The sequence below is a fragment of the Schistocerca serialis genome, chromosome 12, assembly GCF_023864345.2.
Source record: "Schistocerca serialis cubense isolate TAMUIC-IGC-003099 chromosome 12, iqSchSeri2.2, whole genome shotgun sequence".
Lineage (NCBI taxonomy): Eukaryota > Metazoa > Arthropoda > Insecta > Orthoptera > Acrididae > Schistocerca > Schistocerca serialis.
Window position 1 is genome coordinate 167,059,632 of NC_064649.1, and position 27,102 is coordinate 167,086,733.

Sequence of the window (27,102 nt, forward strand, 5' to 3'; positions counted from 1 at the left end):
AGTTGCTTGAAATTTCTGGTCCGAGGTATTCCATAGCAGCATCTACCAAACCTGACAACCCCATCTTTTCGGTAACAGTTATAAAATGTTTATTAAAAAGTTCTGCAACACTATACACATCTGTCATCAATGTATCATTTACTCTTAATGCTATTTGTTCCTCTTCATGTCTGGCTCTACCGGTCTCCTCCTTCACTATATCCCATATTGTCTTATTTTGTTATCTGATATGACTATCTTTTCCTTGTAATATATTTGCTTTGACATCCGTATTACAGTCTTTAATATTTTGCAGTATTTCTTGTAATGTGCTATAGCATCAACATCAGAACTGTTTTGGATTGACACACAGTTTTCTTTTTGTTTTACAAGATACCCCTATTCCTTGAGTAATCCATGGCTTCTTTGTAGGCTTTGCTCTAACCTTTGTTAGTTTTGGGGGAAAACAGTGTTCAAATAAGGTAACCACTTTATTAGCAAAAGTGTTATATTTTTCATTCATGCCATGAGCACTGTAAACATTAGTGCAGTGAATGTCTCTGAGGACTGTCCTAAAATAATCAATTTTTGGCTTATTGATTACCCTCTTGAGCTCAGATTTAACAGATTTTATATCCTGTTCAGTATTAACATTTAACAGAAGGAACTGCATCTGAGAGGCCATTGACTATTGGTTTTGTAACATAATTTTGTTCACAGGACTTTTCTATAAAGATATTATCAGTGCCTGTTTCCCCTGGTAGGGAACTTTACAGTGGGAATTAAGTTGAATGATAGTGTTATTAACTCAAATAAGTTCTCACTGGGAGAGTCTTTGAGGAAATCTACATTGAAATCACCAGCAACCACTATTTCTTTATTTTTGGTTGTTAAATGAGCCAGTACAGCTTCAAGGTGGTTTACGAACAGATTAAAGTTACCTGCAGGTGCTCGATATACACTTATTATTATGAAGGATTTTTTGTGAAATGCTAATTCTGTGGCACATGCTTCCATATGCTGTTCTAGGCAAAATTTATGAATGTCTATGTTCTTAAATTTATGACAGTTCCAAATGAATGTGGCAACTCCTCCTTTCTCTATTTCTGATCTACAAAAGTGAGATGCTAACCTAAACCCTGTAACACTTAAAAGTTCTATACCAGTGGTCACATGATGTTCAGAGAGGCAGATTATGTCAGTTGGGTTTGAGGACTCTAATCCATCTATGCAGATAATTAATTCATTAATTTTATTTATCAGTCCTCAAATATTTTGATGCAAAAAAGACAGCTGACATTTCACATTGACTGAGTTAAAACTGAGTAGAGTTGAAATATCTGCTGACTTAACCAATAGCTGTTTATGCTCATGTAATAAGGTACAATTACGTTTTCTGTTTTTTTTCTCAAACTGAAGGTTTGTCTCAGTCCTAACCTCTCTTAAAATGTGGCTTCTTTCTGTCCTCCCTACCCTAGAAAGGGTCTTTTCTGAACCCTATAACCTTATTTTCCCAGCCAGTTTACCCTCCCCCTTCCTGTTGAGGTGAAGGCCATGCCTGGTATAATCCCACCTATTGAGAGAATCAACAGGAACCACACCAGTGTGTGACCCAGCACCCGACATAAGCAGCCGTTCCAACTCCAAATTAGCTCTCTTGACAGAAGAGTTCAAATGAGGTCAGCCATGGCGCCCAAGAACAGATACAAACTCAACACTAGTATGCTTTGATGCTGATGCAATCATTGCTAGGTCACACTCTACACTGCACGACTTATGGCCACAGCAGTTGAGTCCCATAGTGCTCAGAGCCATCTACACTGCACCCACGATCTCTGTCAATACTATTACCTGCCCCACCCACTATAACCATGGTGTCTTGCAAAGTGATCCTAAACCCTCTGTCACCTGCTCCAGACCAGCTCTAGGTTTAAAAAAATTGGTGACCTGGTATTCTGATCCTAGTTCATCCTGCAAAAGTTGGCCAACACCTCTTCCAACAACACTTTCTTTCTCTTTACTGATTTCCTTACATTCTTACTTTTCAATTTGCTGCTGAAAGTTTGTTGTGCCCTGTCTACACCTGCAACTGCTTGAGGCTCACCAGCTTCTAACTGAAGCGACAGGTCAAATCTATTTTCCACATTCACCATGAAGCTATCAGACAAAGTTCTAGGCCTGTTCCTCCTGTTGTCTGTTGCCACTTCCCACCTCTCTTTACCCTTCTTCCTCCTTAAAGTTCAAGATGTCCCCTGGCCTTGTCTAACTCAACCTTAAGGGCAGCAATTTTCACCTCCTGTTCAAGTATCTTCTTATCTCTACTACATATCTTACAAAAACACTAATGAGTCTAATTTACTTCCCCTATTCCCACACCACTACAGTCACCCACATGGAAAAAACTACAGCACCCATCACAGAAAAGCCCCAACCTATCAAGTCTACGGCAAGTCGAGCACTTTTCACTCATGATAAACCTAATGGTTTATTAAGAATATGGTTCCACAAATGTGGCCTATACGCAACTGCGTGTAAATAAGAACAACAGTGCAAACTTTCTGAAACAACAACTTAAACTTTACTCTACAGTTAATTTGCTGGAGAGAGCAAAGAACAACTAAACGAAATTATATAGATTTGCTGTGGCAAAACGTAAACAGAAAATACGACTGTACGATCTTTTCGCATTTTCTGCTATATTACATAAAGAAAAAAGAAACCTTTAATGGTATGCTTTAAAGGCACACTAATGCACCTATTTACCCCATAATCAGTACTAAACTATATGTTTTTATAATCTAAAATGACTTATCTTTATGAGAACACCAAAACTCGCACTACTCGCCTGGCTGCAGGGCTGCCAACCTAGTTACATTAGTTGGCATATGTATCCGATCAACCATGAAAGGCTAAGCACGGCAAGGGATTTGCTAAGCAATGTATTACTATTTCAGCTGTCATAGCAGAAGAAGTCTGCAATGATGTGCATTTCACAATGTAACAGCACAGATATAGGGAAGCAAATGTTATCAAAGTTCACACTGCGCCTCAAGAGCCAAACTCTGCTATGAACAGGTGTGCAACACCACCACTAGATCAAAGTTTGCCTGGAGAGCTGGTAGCAACAACACTTAAAAATGCTTCACATAAAATCTGAGGAGCTTAAGACCAAAACGACCTTCAAGAATGAACCAGGATTTTTTTCTACCCCAGAACAGGAAAAGTTGCAGTATAGAACTTTCAACAAATGTGCAGACAATCAACTTCTCTACGACCAGTTCGATAAAACCAACTGTTAAGTGTAACTAAATCTAGGCTCCATTCAAATTCTTTTCAAGTTATGAACCTAAATATTCAGTCTCTAAGAAATAAATACATTGAACTAGCAGTTTTTAGATGATTTTAACATTGAGTGCTTGTGTCTTTCGGAGCATTGGTGTAGGGAATATGAATTAAACAACATCATTATACACCCTTTTAGACTAGCTAGCTCTTACTGTAGGGAAAATGCCAGAAGTGGTGGCGTCTGTATTTATACAAAAACAGGGATAAAATTCAAAAGGAGATGCGATATTGAAAAGTTAAGTGTAGAAAAGCATTTTGAAGCAGCTGCTATTGTGTTGTATGGTAAGCAAAGGAAAAATGATAGTAATGATTGTGTAGAGGTCACCATGTGGAGATATAGATAATTTTTTTTCAAAACTAGAAATTATGTTAAACATTGGGTACAATGAAAAAGCTTCTGTGCTTTTTTGTGGGGATTTTAACATAAATCTTATGTGCAATAATATGGTTAAAGATAAATGTATGAATATTGTACAGAGTTTTAACATGTTACCCCATGTAATAGGTCCTACCCAAATAACACACACATCACAGACCCTCATAGATAATATATTCTCTAACAAAGATTCCAATGAAGAGGAGGTTAATAACACTGATCTTGGTTTATCTGATCACAAGCTCTGGTGCTTACCATTCCCCCAATGCCTGTGAAAAAAAAAAACATCTTGCCACACTTATAAAAGAATTTTTTCTAAAGAAAACTGCACACATTTTGTTAACTGTCTAACCAATGAAAACGGGACAGATGTGAGATTAGAATCAAGTGCAAATAATGCATATAACACCTTTTCTTCTGTATTCATGTCGCATTTTGAAATGTGTTTCCCTAAGAAGTTAGTGAGGTCCAAGTCTTCAGAACAAAAAGCACACAAACCTTCGATAACTACAGGCTTTAGGACTTCCAGTGTAACCATGAAAAGACTGAACCAAGAAATTAAAACTTGCTCAGATCCACAGTTTCTAGAATATGTAAAAACATACAGAAAAATATACTGAAAGGCAATAGTAAAGTCAAAGTTGCTATATAATGACATCAGTAACTCAGACAACAAACCACAAACTATATGAGACATTGTGAGGAATGAAACTACTACCTTGGGAGAAGAGGAAGAAATAATACTCAAAAGCAGTGAAAATTGCAATATAGAAAAGAAGGAAATGGCAAACTATATTAATAACTATTTTTTAAATGTACCGCATTCATTAAACTTAACTTCACAAAACAAAAAATAATACATGCTCCAAGGGTTGCCTGCAGCATGAATATTCCTTCAACAAATGAACAGGAAGTAATTAGAAGCTTAAAACCAAAATAGCAGCAGGTGCTGATGAAGTACCAGTTGCAATCATAATAAGGACTGCAGTGCAGATTGCAAAATCTTTAACACATAATGCAAATTTATCCTTTAGTGAAGGTGTGTTTCCTCAGTGACTGAAGATCTCAAAAGTGAGGCCACTATTTAAAAATGGAGACAGACATAAAATAGAAAACTACCATCCCATATCACTTCTTCCTGCTTCCTCCAAAATATTAAAGAAACTGATGAAATTGAGAGTCACTGGTTACCTAGACAATGATAAATTTTAGAATAGTAATCAACATGGTTTTCGTGCAAAATGAAGCACAGAAACTGCAGTCATAGACTACACCCAAGAAATAATTAAATATTTGGAGAAAAACAAAAGTGTAGTAGGAATCAATTTACATCTATCGAAAGCTTTCGATACGGTCTGCCATGAAATGCTCCTTGAGAAGCTGGAAGCAGTAGGTATTAGAGGAAGAGTTAAAATGTAGTTTGAGTCATATCTCAAAAACAGATCTCAGATTGTAGAGCTCACCACTGTAAATTCATATCAAAAAATAACGTTAGTTTCAGAAGCAAAAGAATTTCCTTTAGGAGAACCCTATGGCAGCATCTTAGGGCCACTACTCTTTCTCATATAGCCTATGTCAATGATTTACAGTTACAATATGATACAGCCAAAACTGTACTATATGCAGATGAAAAGTCTGATAGTGAGCGACTTTAAAAACTCGTTACAGTCAACTACTGACAAAATCCTAAAAAGTATTGAGTCTTGGTTCAGTGCAAATAAACTTACACTCAATGCAAAGAAAACAAATTACATACAGTTTGGTAAAATGATTCCGGATGAAGACATTAATCTAGAACTGGATGACAGACTAATAGAGAGAGTGCACTTTGCAAAAGTGTTAGGAATGCAAATAGATGAAGCTATGAATTAGAAACACCACGTAAAATTTCTTACACACAGACTTAACTCAGCCTGCTTTGCACTGAGAGTTATTGCAAATGTTTGCACTCTAGAAGGCATCAGAATGGCATACTTTGGATACTTTCATTCTGTTGCCTCATTTGGAATAGTGTTCTGGGCCAGCTCAAAATCTAATTTGAAAGACTTTTGATCTTACAAAAATGGGCTGTTCGAATAATTACCCACAGTCCAACACAAGCTCACTGCATACCTCTTTTCAAAAAGTTAGGAATACTTACTCTGCCATCAGTCTATATACTTAAATGTATACCCTTAACCAAAGCTAATCTAAGCAATCTCCACACAAATGCAGACTGTCACAACTATAACACAGGGAACAAGAATGATCTCCACATAGAACAAGTAAGAAGAACACGAACTCAGAAGCATGTAAGCCACATGGGCATTAAGCTCTATAATGCACTGCCTCAGTACATTAAAGATTTAAAGGACAATACAAATATTAAATTGGAACTTTGCAAATTTTTAATTGATAAATATTGCTACTCAATAAATGAACATCATGAAGACCAAGAAACTGACTTCACAAACTAACCTCCAAAATTTTCTATCTTTGTTTGTTTCAGCTTTTATTGTACTTTACTATCTATAGAACTAGTTATATATTGTTACTGAGAAACAAATTACTATAAACCATTCATGTGGAAAGGAACTGTAAGTTTGCTGTCATTTATTATTGACAATTTCATTTTATACTTTATATATTTTAATTTCTGTGTATGAAAAATCCAATTGTAGACAATTTCATTTTGTATCTTCTATATTGTTAATTTCTATGTATGACAAGTCCAATATCGTTTGTACGATGACATGGATGCTAAATAAATAAATAAAATAAATGCAACATTACTTTGATGGAAATGTAATTCTCTCAAAAAAGCAGTTCTACTCCTTCATCTTCCTTGATAAAGTTAATTACAGAATATCCCATAAAAACTACGTCAGTGAGATGTTTCTTGCTTAAATTTCTTTAATATGCATAGAAAACGAGAACAATGGTGCGACGAGAAAGCAGTCATCTATTAACAAGCACGCAGTAATACATGAATTCTAACGAAATGGCAAAAATGACATATTCCATGCTGTGATTTTCATACCGCATATGATCAGCAGATCACATAACTACCTAATGACCTATGACACGTAACTACCTACTGCCAAATTATGAATTTAGGTTATCCATTTCCGTAAACGAAATGTGGCAGCCACAATAAACTTAGGGTAGAATCCAAAATCACTTATAGTGCGTATCAATATGAAAATTAATGCTACAAAACTGAACTCACGTAATCAGCTTGGCGTTGCTGTATTACACACACAGTTTACTTGCCACAACACGTCTGACAAATTGCATAAACAAATACTTCTCTTCGACTACACTCGATTGTTTTCAAAGCCGCGTCCATATTTGTTCTGCCAACCCACAATCGTATTAAAATCCAATCAGCTGATCGATAATGCTTTCCCATTCATGTTTTCAACTCGCTCACAAACTAGGGAACAGTGTCGATATCTGTTAATGTATCATTATGAAGTTTATTGTTTCGGAAAGAGCCCTGAAGAACTTAATTAATCAATGCATTTCCTGTCACCGTCATTGCACTTATGTTTGCAGCAGTGCATCGGTTACTAGCACGGAGTTCTTGAACGTAACTTACAGCTGAGCATCAGTGCTCCAAAGAAAGCCGAAGAGGTAGCGTCACACTTCTGTGTTGTCGCTTACAGTCAGTCTGTGCGAGTTGTTTGTGTCGCGGCAACTGTGAGCAGGCTAGCGGTTTACAGTCAGGTGGCTCCAAAATGAAGTGTATTCGATTAGCTTCGAGCCTGAGTGTTTGCGCTGCAAAATTCCCTCGGTGAACGCCCAGTTATTAGAACTTTGGTAGAGAGCAAAATGTGGCTGCCGAAAGTGAAGGCTGTTTTGTTGAAGATATTGATGAGTGGGTGAAGATGGAAGATGATCCCGATGCAAGAGAGCAAATTTTCCACAACACCGTCCGAGAATATGTTGTAAGTATAGTCTTACTTGCCAATGTAGGTCAAACATGTCAGTTCTTTCTCTCTCGCCCAAGACGTCTTTTAAATAGAGCTCATGAGCATTTCGTATCGTGGGTTGTCAATTTACAAAGCCTACTTTCAGTGATAATAATATATGCTGCAAAGCGATTTTCATTTAGGCTTTCACAAAATCTAGATTCAGTAATTGCCCTAGAAAAATGCAGTGAATTCGTGATAATCGTTTTAAATGGATATGCGGCTTCTCTGGTGATATTATTCTTGAATCTTACTTCTAAACATTGCTTATCTTAGTATATCGATGAATTGTGAGTTTTGTCTCGTGTAGACTAACAAAACTGAGCGCTTGTAGACTTTAAATGTAAGTTTGTCATCATTTGTAAATAAATTTTATTATGCTTTACTGGTTTCGACAAATTAATTTGTTGCCTACAGAAGCTTAGTTTCCTTCTTCATAGAAGGATAATGCCATGGTGTGTGTGCCTTTTATGAAGAGGTCATTGACTGTCTGCTAAACTAAGCTTCTGAAGATCAAATTAATTTGTCGAAACTGGTAAAGCATGATAAAATATAGTTGCAATTGATCACGAAATTTATCCTGAAAGATTAATACTACAGTTTCTGAAAATTATAGCTATGAATAAAATAACACTTCTGGACTGTTTATGTTCGTAAATGACAAGTGAAAGTATCTTATTGTCTTCCATAGCTTTCAAACTTCATTGGTCTCTGTAAGTTCCCACAAGGGCCTCAGCTAAAACATAAGGTGACCTGTCCACCACAAAAAAACACCCTTTCCATTAATATTTTTGCCTGTTGAAAAAGAGATTAGCGGAAAGTAAGCCCCTTAATTTATTGTTAAAGGGATCCCTGCATGAAGTCTTACGTATTGTTATCGCAGTGGGAATTTAATTATGAATGTTATTGTATAGCTGGGGAATTAAGAGTCATTTAATAAATTGCCGCATCTCGATTTTCTTTTCACATAACGCGATAGACAGGATTTCTGCGACCATGTGCAAAGGCAAGTTTCAGTTTTGGCGTACTTCGGTTCATGTATAAAATTAATTTAAATTTAAACTTTGTGTGAATGGGAATGTACTTTCTATTACATCTGCTCTGCGAGTTTCTTTGCTTTAGTGCTACCTAGGTAGCAGAAAAACGAGGACACAGTGCTCATGTGTCACTTTTTACATATAAGCAAGACATTCAGTAAGTGCGTTTTTCCGCCCGTTTCCTCAAAGCTCAGAAAATAGTGGCAGCAGCATTTGTCGAACTTGGTACGCACAATTAATTACATTTGTAACAGTGCACTAAACGATTATGTAGTTTGCAGCATGTTGTTCATATTGAGATGGAAGAGAGATGCTCACAACTTCAATTTGTTAAGGTTAGTGTTGGTTCAAATGGCTCTGAGCACTGTGGGACTTAACAGCTGTGGTCATCAGTCCCCTAGAACTTAGAACTACTTAAACCTAACAAACCTAAGGACATCACACACATCCATGACCGAGGCAGGATTCGAACCTGCGACCGTAGCAGTCGCGTGATTCCGGACTGCGCGCCTAGAACCGCGAGACCACCGCGGGCGGCGAGGATAGTGTTGCCCTATGTTCCTGATAGTACGTCAAAAGAATGTTTGGGTGTAAACATTCGAAGGCTGTTTCCAGAGAACGTCTGACACCCCCACCCTGTCCTCCACCTCGAATAAAAGTGGCAGGAATTTGTTGTGTGTGTGTGTGTGTGTGTGTGTGTGTGTGTGTGTGTGTGTGTTTTGCAAAATTACGCACACGACTGTAGAGAATTGACACAGAAAGTATGTTTTACTTTGTGAGGATAACATTGTTCAGTGTTCAACTCAGACGCCAGACCTTGTTATACCTCGGTCACACTCAGGGTTCAGTGGTGTTCAGGTATGTTGTCCACACCTGTAATATTTGTCTCTTAGAAAACTATTGAGCTGGTGTTTACATATAATTTGTAAAACACGCGGTAATGACGTGGAATGAGCCAATCTACTAGCCTTTAATCGTGTGTATGTTCGCGTAGCTATGTCAGTAACGCCTGAGAGTGGGCTTGTCCCTAAATTGTTGTGTTAATAGAGTTCGTAAACAGTGAATCACAATAACTATATCCCAAAAGACTGGTGGAGCTCTTGGACTACGCCTTAACTCAGTGCGACACTTGAAAAGTTCCTTGACCTGTGCGTCGGAAGCCAGCTACTGATACTCGGCACATTCGCTGACTATCGTTATCGATATTTCCCACCGAAAAAACCACAGCCGCTGTGTTGGGTTAGCCAGTGTCGTAATGATGCAACAGCTGACGGGTCGCTATATTTTATTTTATGTTAAGTACGACGTTAACGGTAAGATTATTTGTCTATCAATAAATATTATTGTTTCCAATATTAGTGTTTGTGTGGTTGAGGAAGAACGCCATATCAAACTTGGTAATGGCTGATCATATGTAGAATATACTTAACCAATAGTGTCTATACATTCTATATGTTAAAAAAATATTTATACCCTGTGACATACAGTGAGGCAACTTCAGCCGTATATTCGATGGAAATAATAGGATGATGGCCCGTCATCGAAACAGCCACTTTTTTCCATATCCCTGTAGGCGCCCTCCTTCACGATGGTATTTACAGAACACGACGTATGATTGAATGAACAAACGTAGTGCCACATCCAAACGTTATGTTCATTCATCGCGGTGTTCCAGGATGGGGACTTGTGTACGTAAGATTTAACATTATCTACTTCATTCGAGGAGGACTTCTCTTAATCTGCGATGGTTTGGCATAAGACAAATTACGACAGTTGCCTCAAGAGACTGTACCCTCATCCCCAGTCGGATACAATGGTTTTCATATGCACAATTTTGTTTACTGATGGTATTAGTTTGCTTTGCTTTATTCTGAATGAACTGCATACTGCAGGACGTCATTATATACTCACAGACTGTACCACTGAGTACATACAAAAAAAGGAAACACTGTACAGTCAGTGGTAATATACGAGGGTTGGAACTTATAGTGCAACTATTTATTCACAACAGACACAAAAGAGTTACATGTTCTACTGCCTGTTCGTCAAAGTAGTCACCAGCGTTTTGTATTCTGTTGGTGCGAATGGAGCGTTCTACTGCCTGTCGAATCTCTGGAACAGTTCGGAATCGAATGCTACGAAGTGGTTCCTTCATCTTCGGAATCTGGTCAGTCACAAGGACCTAGGTCCTGGGAGTGTGGTGGATTGTATAGTACTTCCCAGTCCCATAAGTAGAGCAGCCACAGCAAAATGATGGCTGGGTTGCGCAGAAAGTGTCGCCGCTCGTTTCGCAGAGCTGGCCGCAGGTGGTGCTCCAAAAACGAACAGCAATACTGTGCACTGACGGTCTGCCGTGGAGGAACGTAATGCGTTAGGACAACACCATCACAGTCGTACACGAGAATCACCGTAACTTTAGGCCGCACCATCATCAGAACAGACTCTGCTAACGGTATACTACGCCTTCCACATCGATGGCAACGAGTTCTACACAACGCTGGTGACTACTTTGAAGGACAGTAACAGGTGCAAACATGTAACTCTTATGTATCGGTTGTGAATAAATAGTTGCCAGTATTTAAGTTCCAACCCTCGTATATGGTGCTTGTGTTTTATATGTTACTACAACGTAGTATTCAGCTCGTTCGGAATAAAACACAAAGCAGACGGATAGCTCCAGCAAACAAAATTACGCACATGAAAGTCGCTCTATCCGTCTAAGGGTCAGGTTGCAGGCTCTCGAAATACGTCTTGGATCTCAATAAAAAATGTTATTGACGCAAGCAGCAGTCTTTGATTTGTCTATTTACAGGCATCAATTTGTGATTGTACAAACAAATGAAGGTACGTTATCTGAATGGTTATTTATTCATTGAAACATATGGCCGGCAATATTTGTGATGAAGTTAAGCGTGACAATAAATAAAATAGTTGTTAAATGTATTTGCCTGTCTTCAACGCTATTTATGGAGTGCTTTGATATGTTGTGTTGTGGTCTTCAGTCGATAGACAGGTTTGATGCAGCTTTCCATGCTACTCCATCCTGTGCATGCCTCTTCACCTCAGAGTAATTGCTGCAACCTACATCCTTCTGCATCTGCTCAGTGTATTCATCCCTTGGTCTCCCTCTACGATTTCTGTCCTCTACACGCCCCCCCTTCCCCCCTGCCAACAATACTAAATTGGTGAACTAATGATGCCTCAGAACGTGTCCTACCAACCGATCCCTTCTTCTAGTCAAGTTGTGCCACAAATTCCTCTTCACCCCAGTTCTATTCAGTATTTCCTCATTAGTTACGTGATCTACCCATCTAATCTTCAGCATTCTTCTGTAGAACCACATTTCGAAAGTTCTTCTTGTCTAAAATGTTTATCGGCGATGTTTCCCATCAGTACATGGCTACACTCCATACAAATACTTTCAGATAAAGACTTCCTGACACTTTAATCTATACTCGATGTTGAGAAATTTCTCTTCTTCAGACACGCTTTTCTTGCCATTACCAGTCTACATTTTATATCCTCTCTACTTCGATCACCCTCAGTTATTTTGCTCCCCAAATAGCAAAACCCATCTACTACTTTAAGTGTCTCACTTCCTCACCTAATTCCCTCACCAACGCCTGATTTAATTCGACTACATTCCATTATCTTCGTTTTGCTTTTGTTGCTCATCTTATAGCCTCCTTTCAAGACACTGTCCATTCAGTTCAACTGTTCTTCCATGTCCTTTGCTGTCTCTGACAGAATTAAAATGTCATCGGCAAACTTCAAGGTTTTTTTTTTCTTCTTCTTCTCCTTGGATTTTAATTCCTACTCCAATTTTTTCTTTGGTTTCCTTTACTGCTTGTTCAGTGTACGGATTGAATAACACGGGAATAGGCTACATTCCGTCTCACTCCCTTCTCAACCATTACTTCCCTTTCGTGTCCCTCGACTCTTATAACTGCCATCCGATTTCTGTACAAATTGTAAATAGCCTTTCGCCCCCTGTATTTGACCCTTCCCGTCTTCAGAATTTGAAAGAGAGTGTTCCAGTCAATATTGTCAAAAGCTCTCTCTAAGTCTACAAATGTAGGTTTGCCTTTCCTTAATCTATCTTCTAAGATAAAGTCGTTGGGTCAGTATTGCCTGACGTGTTCCATCATTTCTACGGAATCCAAACTGATTTGCACCTAGGTCGACTTGTACCAGTTTTTCTATTCGTCTGTAAAGAATTCATGTTAGTATTTTGCAGCCGTGACTTATTAAACTGGTAGTTGATACTTTTCACACCTGTCAACACCTGTTTTCTTTGGGATTGGAATTATAATATTCTTCTTGAAGATTGAGGGTATTTCGCCTGTATCACACATCTTGCCCACCCGATGGAAGAGTTTGTTCATGGCTGGTTCTCACAAGGCTATCAGTAGTTCTAATGGAATGTTGTCTACTCCCAGGGCATTGTTTCGACTTAGGTCTTTCCGTGCTCTGCGAAATTCTTCACGCAGTATCGTATCTCCCATCTCATATTCATCTACGTCCTCTTCCATTTCCGTAATATTGCCCTCCAGTACATCGCCTTTGTATAGACCCTCGATATACTCCTCTTCACCTTTCGGCCCTCCCTTCTTTGCGTAGGACTGGATTACCATCTGAGCTCTTGATATACATACAAGGTGGTTCTCTTTTCTGCAAAGGTCTCTTTAATTTTCCTGTAGGCCTCTACGTCCTTACAGTTGTCTTCTAATCATTCCCGCTTATCCGTTTTGCACTTCGTGTCGATCACATTTTTGAGACCTATGTGTTCCTTTTCGCCTGCTTCATTTGATGGCATTTTTATATTTTTTCCTTTCATCAATTCAATATTTCTTGTCTTACCCTCGTGTTTTTACTTACTTGATCCTGTGCCTTCACTATTTCGTCCCTCAAAGCTACCAGTTCTTCTTATACTGTATTACTTTCCCGTGTTCTTGTCGATCTTTCCCTAGTGGTCCCTCTGAAACTCTCTACAACCTATAGTTCTTTCAGTTTATCTAGGTCGCATCTCCTTAAATTCCTACTTTTTTTCAGTTTCTTCATTTTTAGTCTATAGTTCATAAACAATAAATTGCGTTCAGAGTCCACATCTGCCTCTGGGAATGTCTTAGAATTTAGAACCTACTTCCTAAACCTGTCTTACCATCATACAATCAGTGTGAAATTTTTCGATGTCTCCAGGTCTGTTCCACGTGTACAGCTTTGTTTCATGATTCTTGAACCAAGTGTTAGCTATGATTAAGTTATGCTCTGTGCAAAATTTTACCAGGCACCTTCGTGTTTCATTTCTTACCCGCTTTTCATATTCACCTATTACTTTTCCAGCTCTTCCTTTTCCTAGTATCGAATTCCAGTCCCCTATGGCTATTAAATATTCGTCTCCCTTAACTATTTAAATAACGTCTTTTATCTCATGACATATTTGTTCAATCTCTTCATCTGCAGAGCTAGTTGACATGTAAACTTATACTACTGTGGTAGGCGTGGGCTTCATGTCTATCTTGGCTACAATAATGTGTTCACTATGCTGTTAGATCGGAAAGAGGGGCTGTTTTACCTCTGGAATATTTTACCGAAGAGAACGCCATGATCATTTAACCATACAGTAAAGCCGCGTGCCGTCGGAAAAATTACGGCTGTAGGTGCTTTCAGCCGTTCGCAGTACCAGGACAGCAATGGTGTTTTGGCTAGAGTTAAAAGAGCAGATCAGTCAGTCATCCAGACTTGCCCCTGCAACTGCTGAATAGTCTGCTGCCCCTCTATAAATGAACCTAATTCTGTGGTCAACAGTTCAGATATATGTTACACAGAATTATTATGCAACGGGCTATTATGTGCAATAATGCCCCAAAAAAATTATTTTCGAGATTTTTAGCAGCCGTCTGAAGCGTGTGTAGCGGCGTAGTGTTGCTGGTTCGAGTATAATTAGACACAACATTTTTTTTTATTTGAACTATATTTTTATAATATTGAAATGTCAAAATGCAAAAATTGAATAATAAATTTTAATAAAATAACCTTTTTACTCTTCATTATCATCTTGTGAAAATACTGTATCTTTTATATAATATTACGTTTGTATTTGCTTTTAATCGTCACGATTTCTTGTAGATTTAAACATGGCTGTTTCTGAGTTACTGTATACAGTTTTCAAACATAGGAATTATGCAGTCAACTGGTTGCAAATAACTGTTTGGTACAATTGACCTAGGTTTCGACACGTACTAAGGGTGTCTTCATCAGAATGAAATTTTGAGAAACCGTAAAATTACATTGCGAGAAATCAATGGGCAGAATTTGGAGCAGCTATACTCAAGCCAAAAATAAAATACGTTCTGGACTTGTCATGTATGCCTAGCTAGGAATAAAAAATTTCATTCTGATGAATACACCTTAGGAGGTGTCGAAACCAAGGTCAGTTGTACCAAATAGTTATCTGCAACCGGTTGGCTGTATGATTCCCATGTTTGACTTTATTTTCTGTTTGATGATTCCGATATTTTATTAATTATAATCTATTGTGAATACTGATAATTCCTTGCGATTAGTTATCGAAAGTAAAAAGTATTCCTTTTATTATAAAATATTATTCAATATGTGTAAATTAATATTTCACTTAGATAGCAAATATAGAATGGAAATAAGAGAAGATGCTTCAGCAAGAATCGAACCAACCTCGCGATAACAACACTAGAAAACCGGTGCGGACGGCGTTGTTTCTTTTCTTTATTATCATTACTGAGAGTGCGCGGAAATCTTCGGTCAATTATCTTCGAGTGTGTTTGATACGTGTATCTGATACTGGTGCGGGAGATTCAGGTCCGGGCACTGGCATTCATATTATCGTACTTGAATGAAGAGAAAAAAAAAAAGAAAATGGAAGAACTCAAGTCCATAAGGTGTCGAAGCTCGGGAAATATTTCCGTGACTGTCTGTACTGATCTGACCGACCGGTAACAAATTCAGAAGCGCGTCTCTGAATTGCTTAGACGTCTTCCTTCGACTCGATCTACTGGGGATCTGCATCTACATCTACGTACATAGTCCGCACGGTGCACGGCGGAAGGTATGTGGTATCACTACTAGCCATTTCCTTTCCTGTTCCGCTCGCAAGCAGAACGAGGGAAAAACGGCTGCCTCCTAAATTCGAGAATCTTATCTTCATAGTCATTATGCGAAATGCACGTTGGCGGCAGTAGAATCCTTCTCCAGTCGGCCTCAAATGCCGGTTCCCTAAATGCAAAGCGCGTCGTCTTTCCTCCACGGATCCCCATTTGTATTCAGGAAGCACCTGTGTCATGCTTGGGTGCTGATCGAAACTACCACTAGCAAGTCTAGCAGCCAGCCTCTCAATTGTTTCGGTGTCTTCTGTTAATCCGACGTGCTGGGGCTCCCAGGCACTGGAACAGTACTCAAGAATGGGTCGCACTAGCGCTCTATACGCCATCTGCTTTACGGATGAACTACACTTTCCCAAAATTCTCGCAGTAAAACGAATTCGAGCATTCGACTTCCCTGTTGTCAACCTGACACTCATTTCGTTTAATATCCCTTTGCAACTTTATGCCTATATATTTAGTCGAAATGACTGTGTGAAGCTGCACACGCATATAATTATGTCAATTACAAATTTTCACAATCAGCATGTGATTTGTATATTCTACCTCCACATGTCAAACGCCAAAAATTGTAATTTACATAATTATACGAAGGAATGTCACAGGTTTACATAAATATGTTCTTATGAATAACGAAAGACAAATGACGTATACTCCTTGAGCCGTCAGATAAGTGTTTATATAACAGGTATGTCAAACATTATCAAGAATCGTCACTGCCTAAAGTTTGACAGCAACAACGTACATGGCAACCTGCGTACTAGGTTATAGGACATATTTCACAACCTGTCGTATGAACTGACAAGCATTTCATATCTTTAGAAGTGCACAATGTAAGTAGATTTATATTACTGCTATGTATGTGCAGTTATCATTTTGTAGAATCGATGCACATTTTGTTCCTCTGTATCAAATGTCACTGGCGATGGGTTATGAACCCGAATACCGGTTTTGGCAAATAAAATAGTTCTAGTGCATCTCACGGAGTAATGAAGATGTCTTTTGGTTATATTTAACACTTAAGCTTTCCCTTTGCCACTCCCCGACTGGGTAGAAGCAACACCGATTCAAAGGAAGGCTCGGCGCTTGTTGGTGACGTCACGTCAGCTGGCACGGCGAACGCCAGGTCTGTTGCAAGCATACTCATAATGGTGGTGTCTCCCTCTCTGACACAGGAAAATGTGAAACTATTGGCGGTAGTTGACCGACACACATTGTTCTGAGAGATTTCTACAATCAATTAATTGTGCAATTCGTCACACTTCTTAACAAATAGTGTACTCCTGAACTTAAGGATTGACATACAAAAACAACTTCATGCAACAGAATTTGTGCTTCTTTATCTTATTTGTAAGTCTGAGGAAGTTACCTTTTTACTGGGTTGCTTTTACAAGAAACTGTGAACATATTGGTGCTCTTCTTTAGGTATCTCGGTTGACTATGGGGTGAGGAGCACTGAATGTTAATGAAATATCTTGCGAGTGTAAACGTTGGGGGAGGGGGTGGGGGACAGAAGAAGAGGCAAAAGAGAGATACTTGTTTTATCAAATAAAATTTTTTTATCTTATAAAGTTTCTCCTTTCAGTTGCAAGAGGGGAATACTTATCTTTTCTAATGTGCATGTTTAAAAAAGTTTAGACTCAGCAGTATTTTCGATGCATGGTGCTATTTTGTTTTCTGTTCAGAATTCCTTTCGTTGAAAACGACTGTAATCTAATGACTGCAACAGTTGGACATTTACACATGTAAATTAGTTCATATTTCCGGTGACGATGTCAAACGAAAATAAATAAATAAATAAATAAAAGAAACGAGTTCATTGTAAGGGGGTTGGGGTAAGTTTCGATAACAAAATGGATCAAGTAAATATAGTTAATTGAATGTAAAATTTACGAAGCTTGCAATGCGGCAAAGCATCACCTCATATTGATCTACATTTGTTCCGACAGGATTCAGTAATACAGAACTATGATCTTCATTTGTAGCCTTACGAAAGTAAGAAAATCTTTCATCTAGTAAATAAAACTGCAGAATTCAAAACAATACCAAACATTTTGTCCAAAAATAAGAGATTTATAGTGATAAGCACGGCCAGGCGTTTCTGCCTGCAACAGACGTGGCGTTGGCCGTGCATAGCTGACGTGACGTCACCAACAAGCGCCGAGGCCTCCCTTTGAGTCGGTGTTGGTAGGAGCCCCCGACCCGCCTAGTGAGAGCTTACGTGTGACCAGGCATTAACGCAGTAGTCAAGAATCAGCCGCCCTCTCCTGTAACTCCACTTTCCCAAAACCCACCCAGTCTGGCCTTCCGTGCAGTTGTGCTCGTGTTGTGTTCCACGATACCCCATCTAGTCGAGCTTTCAGTAACCCCGAATGCGTTATAAACAGACCATTTTTTCGATATCGGGTTGTTAATGCGCTATCTTAACGATGTTGTTGTTGTTGTCTTCAGCCCTGAGACTGGTTTGATGCAGCTCTCCATGCTACTCTATCCTGTGCAAGCTTCTTCATCTCCCAGTACCTACTGCAATCTACATCCTTCTGAATCTGCTTAGTGTATTCATCTCTTGGTCTCCCTCTACGATATTTACCCTCCACGCTGCCCTCCAATGCTAAATTTGTGATCCCTTAATGCCTCACAACATGTCCTACCAACAGATCCCTTCTTCTTGTCAAGTTGTGCCACAAACCTCTCTTCTCCCCAATTCTATTAAATACCTCCTCATTAGTTATGTGATCTACGCATCTAATCTTCAGCATTCTTCTGTAGCACCACATTTCAAAAGCTTCTATTCTCTTCTTGTCTAAACTATTTATCGTCCATGTTTCACTTCCATACATGACTACACTCCCTACAAATACCTTCAGAAACAACTTCCTGACACTTAAATCTATACTCGATGTTAATAAATTTCTCTTCTTCAGAAACGCTTTCCTTGCCATTGCCAGTCTACATTTTATATCCCCTCTACTTCGACCATCATCAGTTATTTTGCTCCCCAAATAGCAAAACTCCTTTACTACTTTAAGTGTCTCATTTCCTAATCTAATTCCCTCAGCATCACCCGATTTAATTCGACTACATTCCATTATCCTTGTTTTGCTTTTGTTGATGTTCATCTTACACCCTCCTTTCAAGACACTGTCCATTCCGCTCAACTGCTCTTCCAAGTCCTTTGCTGTCCCTGACAGAATTACAATGTCATCGGTGAACCTCAACGTTTTTATTTCTTCTCCATACCTACTCCGAATTTTTCTTTTGTTTCCTTTACTGCTTGCTCAATATACAGATTGAATAACATCGGGGAGAGGCTACAACCCTGTCTCACTCCCTTCCCAACCACTGCTTCCCTTTCATGTCCCTCGACTCTTATAACTGCCATCTGGTTTCTGTACAAATTGTAAATAGCCTTTCGCTCCCTGTATTTTACTCCTGCCACCTTTCGAATTTGAAAGAGAGTATTCCAGTCAACAATGTCAAAAGCTTTCTCTAAGTCTACAAATGTAGGTTTGCCTTACCTTAATCTATTTTCTAAGGTAAGTCGTAGGGTCAGTATTGCCTCACGTGTTCCAACATTTCTGCGGAATCCAAACTGATCTTCGCCGAGGTCAACTTCTACCAGTTTTTCCATTCGTCTGTAAAGAATTCGCGTTAGTATTTTGCAGCTGTGACTTATTAAACTGATAGTTCGGTAATTTTCGCATCTGTCAACACCTGCTTTCTTTGGGATTGGAATTATTATAATGTTCTTGATGTCTGAGGGTATTGCGCCTGTCTCATACATCTTGCTCACCAGATGGTAGAGTTTTATCAGGACTGGCTCTGCCACGACCGTCAGTAGTTCTAATGGAATGTTGTCTACTCCCGGGGTCTTGTTTCGACTCAGGTCTTTCAGTTCTGTGTCAAACTCTTCACGCAGAATCATATCTCCCATTTCGTCTTCATCCACATCCTCTTCCATTTCCATAATATTGTCCTCAAGTACATCACCCTTGTATAGACCCTCTATATACTCCTTCCAACTTTCTGCTTTCCCCTCTTTGCTTAGAACTGGGTTTCCATCTGAGCTCTTGATATTCATACAAGTGGCTCTGTTTTCTCCAAAGGTCTCTTTAATTTTCCTGTAAGCAGTATCTATCTTACCCCTAGTGAGATAAGCCTCTACATCCTTACATTTGTCCTCTAGCCATCCCTGCTTAGCCATTTTGCACTTCCTGTCGATCTCATTTTTGAGACGTTTGTATTCCTTTTTGCCTGCTTCATTTACTGGATGTTATATTTTCTCCTTTCATCAATTAAATTCAATATTTCTTCTGTTACCCAAGGATTTCTACTAGCTCTCGCCTTTTTACCTACTTGATCCTCTGCTGCCTTCATCCCTCAGAGCTGCCCATTCTTCTTCTACTGTATTTCTTTCCCCATCTTAACGATAAGAGCAAGAAAATGGGGTCCCTCGAGGATGTGTTTCAAGTGTACCTCTGATCGCTATTGCCGTCAGTGGTATTATGTCCACAGTTGCCACTCCTGTTGGGCGTGCATTGTTTGTGGCCGACTTCACCATCTTTTCCTCCTCCTCCTCCTCTTTCAGCTCTGCAACGTCCGTTCGTCAGTTGCAGCTTACGATACGGCGACTGTCGGTGTGCGCAGACACCACAGGTTTTAAATTTTCCTCTGACAAATGTGTTTCTGTTCATTTTAACCGTTCGTGTTCCCTCTTATTACAGCGGGATGCACTTTATAAACAACTGAAATGTGAGTTTCACGTCCGACTGAAAGTGTCTCTGTCCTATATTGTAATCTGTGGTGTAAACACGCAGATGAGCGGCACACGGAGTGAAACCTCCCACGCATCTCCGTCAGGGAGAGTTGTTTCGGTCTTCAGTCCAAAGACCGTTTTGATGCGGCTCTCACGCGTCTCTATCCTGTGCGTGGCTCCTCATCTCCGAATAACGCCTGCAGTCTACCTCTTCTGAATCTGCTTTCTGTATACCAGGTGTGTTCATAAAGTAAGTAAATCTTGTGAAAAAATATCTATTCGTCAATATTCAACTTGTCCCCTTCAAAGTAATCCCCTCAGGTACTTGTGCCAACGCTTCCCTAAATCCTCGAAGCACTTCCCATAAGCACTTTTTGGTGTACTTCCAACGATGCAGCTTTTATTTCCTCAATCGTTGAAAATCTTAGTCCTTTCATAGGTCTCTTCAGTTCTGGGAACAGGAAAAAGGTCGCAGGGAGTCAAGTCCGGTGAATATGGTGGCTGAAGCACGATTGTCGTGTTGTTTTTGGCCAAAAAAGCCCTCACGAGCAACGATGAATGAGCAGGTGCATTGCCGTGATGCAAAAGCCACGAACTGTTTTTCCACAATTCAGGACGTTTTCTGCGTATTGCTTCCCGCAAACGGCGCATAACGTCAAGGTAATACTCCTTGTTGACTGTAAGACCTTGAAGCAAAAATCATGATGCACTACGTCACGGTAATTGAAAAAAACAGTGAGCAAAACTATGACATTTCATAGTTTCGCGTGCTTTTCTCGGTCTTGGCTCTCCGATATGCTTCCATTGGGACGATTGAGCTTCGATTTCGACGTCACACCCGTAAACCCATGTTTCGTCACCAGTTATGACCCTCTTGAGCAAATCACCATCATCGTTGACGTCATTCAAGAGCTCCTGAGTGATGCTCATGCGACGGTTCTTCTGATAAAAACTGAGAAGGTTTGTTCCAAACTGCGCTGACACCCATCCAAAGAAATTGCACGAACCGAGCCGACCGATATGCCGACGTCCTCAGTAACTTCTCTTACTGTAATTCGACGATTTTCCAAAACAATTTTCTTCACAGCTTCGACGTTATCATCTGTTGTTGATGTGCTGGGGCGTCCAGAGCTAGGTTCGTCATTGGCATCTCCTCGGCCGTCTTGGAAAAGGTTGTACGACTTGTAAACATTTTTTTTTACTTAGATCAAACTCACCGTATGCCACTGTCAACATCGGAAGTGTTTCAGAGCACTTTGTTCCATTTTTCGTACAAAATTTGATGCAAATTCTTTGCTCCATTTTTTTATAATAAGGTGAAAATCGTTGAGCACACTAAAACACGTCTAACCTTTCTATCTGTCAAAAACTAACGAAGTACGATATACACTTGAAACTGAGAACATACGGTCGGGATATGTGTACCAACATAACAAAAAAAATCTATAATCGAATGTACGTTACCCACGCAATTTGAAGTCACCTTACTTTTTGAACAGCCCTCTTACAGACCTTGGACTCCCTCCCCCAAAGCTCCTTTCATTACCAGACTGACGATTTCTCGATGCCTGAGAAAACGTCTTCTCAATCCATCCCGTCCTTTAGTCAAATTGTGCCGTAAATTATTTTTCCCAGTTAGATTGAGTACATCATCATTAATTATTCGAGCTACTCATCTAATTTTCAAAATTTCAATAGATGCTATGTTCTCCTTGCCAGAAATGCTTATCGTACACGGCTACGTTCATACAAATACGACGGCCGTTCAATAAGTAAGCCGACACTTTTTCTTCTGAAAATGCCATATTATTCCCCACTCTTTTAGGTACAAAATCCTATTTTTCAACATAGTCGCCTTACGCCATCTTAGTGGGAGGCCCTGTATGGCCACACGATACCGCCCTACTGGCCGACGTCGGAGCGTCAACAACCTCCCCGTCACCCACCTTGCAGAGTACATCCTTCATTGGGCCAAACAGGTGCGGTCTCGGGTGCGCAAACTTGAGAGAGGCCTCGCTTTGTCATCGAGAAGGAGACTTCATTTCCATTTTTGTGGCGACGGACATGCTGAAGTCGCCTCTTCAGTTTCCCGAGGGTGTCTCAGTACAGTTGAGAGTAGATCGCCGCGCCGTGAGGGAGGACGTCAAACAGAACAGCCCCAGGAGACCGTCGCCACGACTTTTATACCGGCTGGGGGGAGGGGGAGTGGCCCCACTCCAGATTGCCGTTTTACTTCCGCTTCAAAAGTAATGAGCCCACGTTTCGTGCCCTGTGACGATGTTCGACAAAAAATTGCCACGATCAGCCTCGTACGGCGCAAGCAATTCCGCACAGATGGCCCTTCGTTGCCCTTTACGGTCTACCGTTACGCACCACCACCGGGCATACACTTCTCACAAGGGAACCTCCCCATCGCACCCCCCTCAGATTTAGTTACGAGTTGGCACAGTGGATAGGCCTTGAAAAACTGAACACAGATCAATCGAGAAAACAGGAAGCAGTTCCCCCCAGGGGATCCACAACTCTTTTGTGGATACGTGTGTAGCGAGCACGGGACCCCGAGCTAATGTGGCCTTCCTTCCTTTCCGGGCTGCATACCTTCCCTTTCCGTATCCTTCCCCATCCCCCATCTTGGCCCCCCCCCCTCACCTCTGGCTCTTTCCTTCCCTTTCTCCCCCTCTGGGAGTATGGTTTGTGCCTACGTCCGGAGACGGACGCTTGTAAATGTACCGCACTCTTCGCCTTCCTTGCTTGTATGTCTTATCTTTCTTCGTCCTTCTCTTTTCCTTACCTCTTCTCTTTACCTCTTCTCTTTCCCCTTTTCTCCGCTGCGGCGTTTGAGACCTCTCTTCTTTCCTTTCCCTGTCTCTTTCTTCCTCCCTGTGCGTGTCTGAAGGCCGACCCACGCACTTCCATGCGTAGCCGGTGACGGGGTAACGCGTAATTCCCCGCCCCGGGTAGACAGGTAGGACACGTACGTACCCCCTGGTAACGGCCAGGCCCAGGGAGGGGTGATTACCCGAGCTGATACCTTCCGAAAGTGCCGATTGGTCCCTCCGTCCGTTTGTCGGGAGGTGTGACCTGAGGTGTGAACAATCACCTAAGGCGGGTGTGCCCTCGGTGAGGGCCCCCACAAGGGAGGAGCGCGCCATCGGAGACGCCGGTAATCATGGGGGATTCTTCCGCAATGGTTTCCTCACCTTCCACTATGTCTGCTCACAAACGTAAGTTCACTGAGTCTCAGCCACAGACGGTTCTTCCATCGTTGCCACAGTTCCTTGTTGTTTCTCGGTCTGACGAAGGTCACGACTTTTCCACGGTCAACCCTTTCATTATTCAGAAAGGTGTCGACGCAATTGCGGGTCCTGTAAAGTCTTGTTCCAGGTTACGGAATGGCACCCTGTTGTTGGAAACACACAGTGCCCTCCAGGCTCAAAAATTGCTGCGTACTTCTCTGCTCCACACCTTCCCTGTCCGGGTGGAACCGCACCGTACCTTAAATTCCTCGCGTGGAGTCGTTTATACACGCTCCCTCGATGGATTGTCTGACGAAGAAATTCAGCACTACCTGTCTGACCAGGGCGTCACCGCTGTTCATCGGGTTATGAAAAGGGTTGACTCGAACATCATTCCGACCCGCACTGTCTTCTTGACATTTGACAAAGTTCAACTCCCATCAAAAATCAAAGCAGGCTATGAGATAATTTCCGTTCGCCCTTATGTCCCAAACCCTACGCGTTGCTATCGGTGTCAGCGGTTCAATCACACCAGCCAGTCCTGTTCCAATCCGGCCAAATGTGTTAAGTGTGGCAGGGATGCCCATGAGGGTGCTTGTCCACCTCCATCCCCTCGCTGCATCAACTGTATGGGTGACCACGCTGCTTCCTCTCGCGATTGCCCCATTTTTAAGGACGAAAAGCTGATCCAGGAAATAAGAGTGAAGGAAAAGGTGTCGACCTTTGCTGCTCGAAAGTTACTCGCCAGTCGACAGCCCACCGTGCCTCAGAAAGGAACATACAGCACTGTCCTTGCTTCTCCTCGGCCAACAAAGGAGGCGGCCACGCAGACTTGCGACCTTACATTTAGTACCACGGTCGTCAGATCGGCCAGCGCAAAGATCGCCCGTTCAACCTCACCTCTTTCGCCTGCCCACTCTATGGCTCACCCTTCGTCGGGTTCTGCTAAATCTCGAACCCACAAGTCAGACGCCAAGTCTTCAAAAAAAGAGCATTCTCGTGAAGAGTTTTTACGTACTGCAACTTCACAACCATCAGTTCCTCCTTCATCTAAACATACCTCCAAGAAGGCTACAAAAAAACACAGTTCCTCTCCTTCTCCGCCAAGGCGTGTCCCATCTACAGCACCACCTGGCGGAAATCGCCCTCGGCCATCTTCTGTGTCGCCGAGGCGCACTGTTGGTGGCCGGTCAACTGGCCGATCGTTGGTGGCAGGAGCTGCTCCTGACCAACCTATGGATCAGGATCTTCTGCCTTCGACTGAATGCCATTCCATGCTGTCGGTCGCAAGCTCTGAGCAGTCGTTGAGTTGACAGCACCCTTGGTCACGTTCCTCCATTTTCTGTTCACCCTATGTCCATTATCCACTGGAATATCCGCGGCATTCGCGCCAATCGGGAGGAATTGTCGATCCTCTTACGATCCTACTCGCCGGTCATCTTCTGTCTTCAGGAAACAAAGCTGCGTCCCCATGACCGCTTTGTTCTCCCTCATTTTCAGTCCGTCCGATATGACCTCCCCTCTGTTGAAGGCACTCCAGCCCATGGAGGACTCATGATTCTGCTCCATGATACTCTCCATTATCACCCAATCCCCTTAAACACTTCCTTCCAAGCTGTCGCCGTCTGTCTTTCCCTTTCTGGATACACGTTCTCTCTTTGTACAGTATACATTCCATCGTCTACACCAATGGCACGAGCTGATCTCCTTCATCTTCTTGATCAGCTTCCACCCCCCTATTTGCTGGTTGGGGACTTCAATGCCCACCACCCGCTTTGGGGATCTCCACATCCTTGTCCACGTGGCTCACTATTGCTAGACGTCTTCCACCAAGCGGATCTAGTCTGCCTCAACACTGGGGTCCCCACATTTTTGTCTGCCTCCACGGCAAATTTATCTCATTTGGACCTTGCGGTCGGTACTGTTCCGCTAGCTCGGCGCTTCGAATGGTTCGCCCTTGATGATACACACTCGAGTGACCACTTTCCATGTGTTCTTCGACTGCAGCCTCAACTGCCATATATGCGCTCGCGACGCTGGAAGTTTGCCCAAGCCGATTGGACACTTTTTTCGTCTCTGGCGACATTCGATGACCGTCGCTTTCCCAGCGTCGACGATGAGGTCACACATTTTACCGACGTTATTCTCACAGCTGCGGAACGTTCAATACCACGCACCTCCGAATTGCCCCGGCGCCCCCCAGTTCCTTGGTGGAACGAGGCATGCCGTGACGCAATACGTGAGCGGCGACGTGCTCTTCGCATTTTCCGTCACCATCCAACTTTGTCCAACTGTATCCGATATAAGCAGCTCCGTGCGCGATGCCGTCGCGTCATCCGCGATAGCAAGAAGGCAAGCTGGAAATTCTTTACTAGCTCATTTAACAACTTCACTCCCTCCTCGGAAGTTTGGAGTCGGCTTCGACGGTTCTCAGGCAAGCCTAGTTTCTCCCCGGTCTCTGGGCTCACTGTCGCGCATGATACCTTAGTGGACCCTGTCGCAATTTCTAACTCATTGGGTCAGCACTTTGCTGAGATTTCGAGCTCTTCAAATTACCCGCCAGCGTTTCTCCCGAAGAAATGTGCAGCGGAAGTGCGACATCTTGCTTTCTCCTCTCAAAATCGCGAAAGCTACAATACTGTTTTCTCCATGCGCGAACTCCAACATGCACTCTATTCTTCTCGCTCCTCCGCCCCAGGACCGGATGGTATCCATGTCCAAATGTTGCTGCATTTATCAACCCATAGCCTGCGTTACCTCCTTCGCCTTTATAATCGAATTTGGACCGACAGTACCTTTCCCAGGCGATGGCGGGAAGCTATTGTCGTTCCCGTTCCGAAACCTGGAAAGGACAAACATCTCCCCTCTAGCTATCGCCCCATTTCTCTCACGAGTAGTGTCTGTAAGGTTTTGGAGCGTATGGTGAATTACCGTTTAGCTTGGTGGCTGGAGTCCCGCAGTCTTTTAACACCAGCCCAATGCGGATTCCGAAAGCATCGTTCTGCTGTTGACCATCTTGTTGCTCTCTCCACTTATATCATGAACAATTTTCTCCGGAAACGCCAAACGGTAGCAATATTTTTTGATCTGGAGAGAGCGTACGATACCTGTTGGAGGACAGGCATCCTCCGCACACTGTTCTCTTGGGGCTTTCGAGGCCGGCTGCCCCTTTTTCTTCGCGAATTTATGGCAGAGCGCACATTTAGGGTGCGGGTGAACACTACTCTCTCCCGTACTTTCTCCCAAGAAAACGGTGTACCCCAGGGCTCCGTGCTGAGTGTTGT

General features: G+C 41.7%; 2 protein-coding genes across 7 annotated transcripts in view; one reads left to right on the forward strand and one right to left on the reverse strand.

Annotated features, from left to right (window-relative positions):
* The window catches only part of LOC126428262 (pre-mRNA-splicing factor 18), a 103,805-nt gene extending 96,582 nt beyond the window's left edge, over positions 1–7,223 (reverse strand). For 2 of the 5 annotated variants that reach the window (XR_007576805.1, XM_050090178.1), the window contains exon 1: positions 6,909–7,209. The gene's annotated coding sequence lies outside the window, so the exon portion shown is untranslated. Of the gene's footprint in view, positions 1–6,908 lie in introns of all 5 variants that reach the window. The other 3 variants (XM_050090175.1, XM_050090179.1, XM_050090177.1) reach the window with 3 other exon arrangements.
* A 72-nt stretch (positions 7,224–7,295) lies between these two features.
* The window catches only part of LOC126428260 (protein Lilipod), a 364,122-nt gene continuing 344,315 nt past the window's right edge, over positions 7,296–27,102 (forward strand). For both annotated transcript variants that reach the window (XM_050090172.1, XM_050090173.1), the window contains exon 1: positions 7,296–7,629. In XM_050090172.1, the coding sequence (XP_049946129.1) occupies positions 7,570–7,629 (60 nt within the window). In that variant the 5' untranslated portion in view covers positions 7,296–7,569. The remainder of the gene's footprint in view (positions 7,630–27,102) is intronic.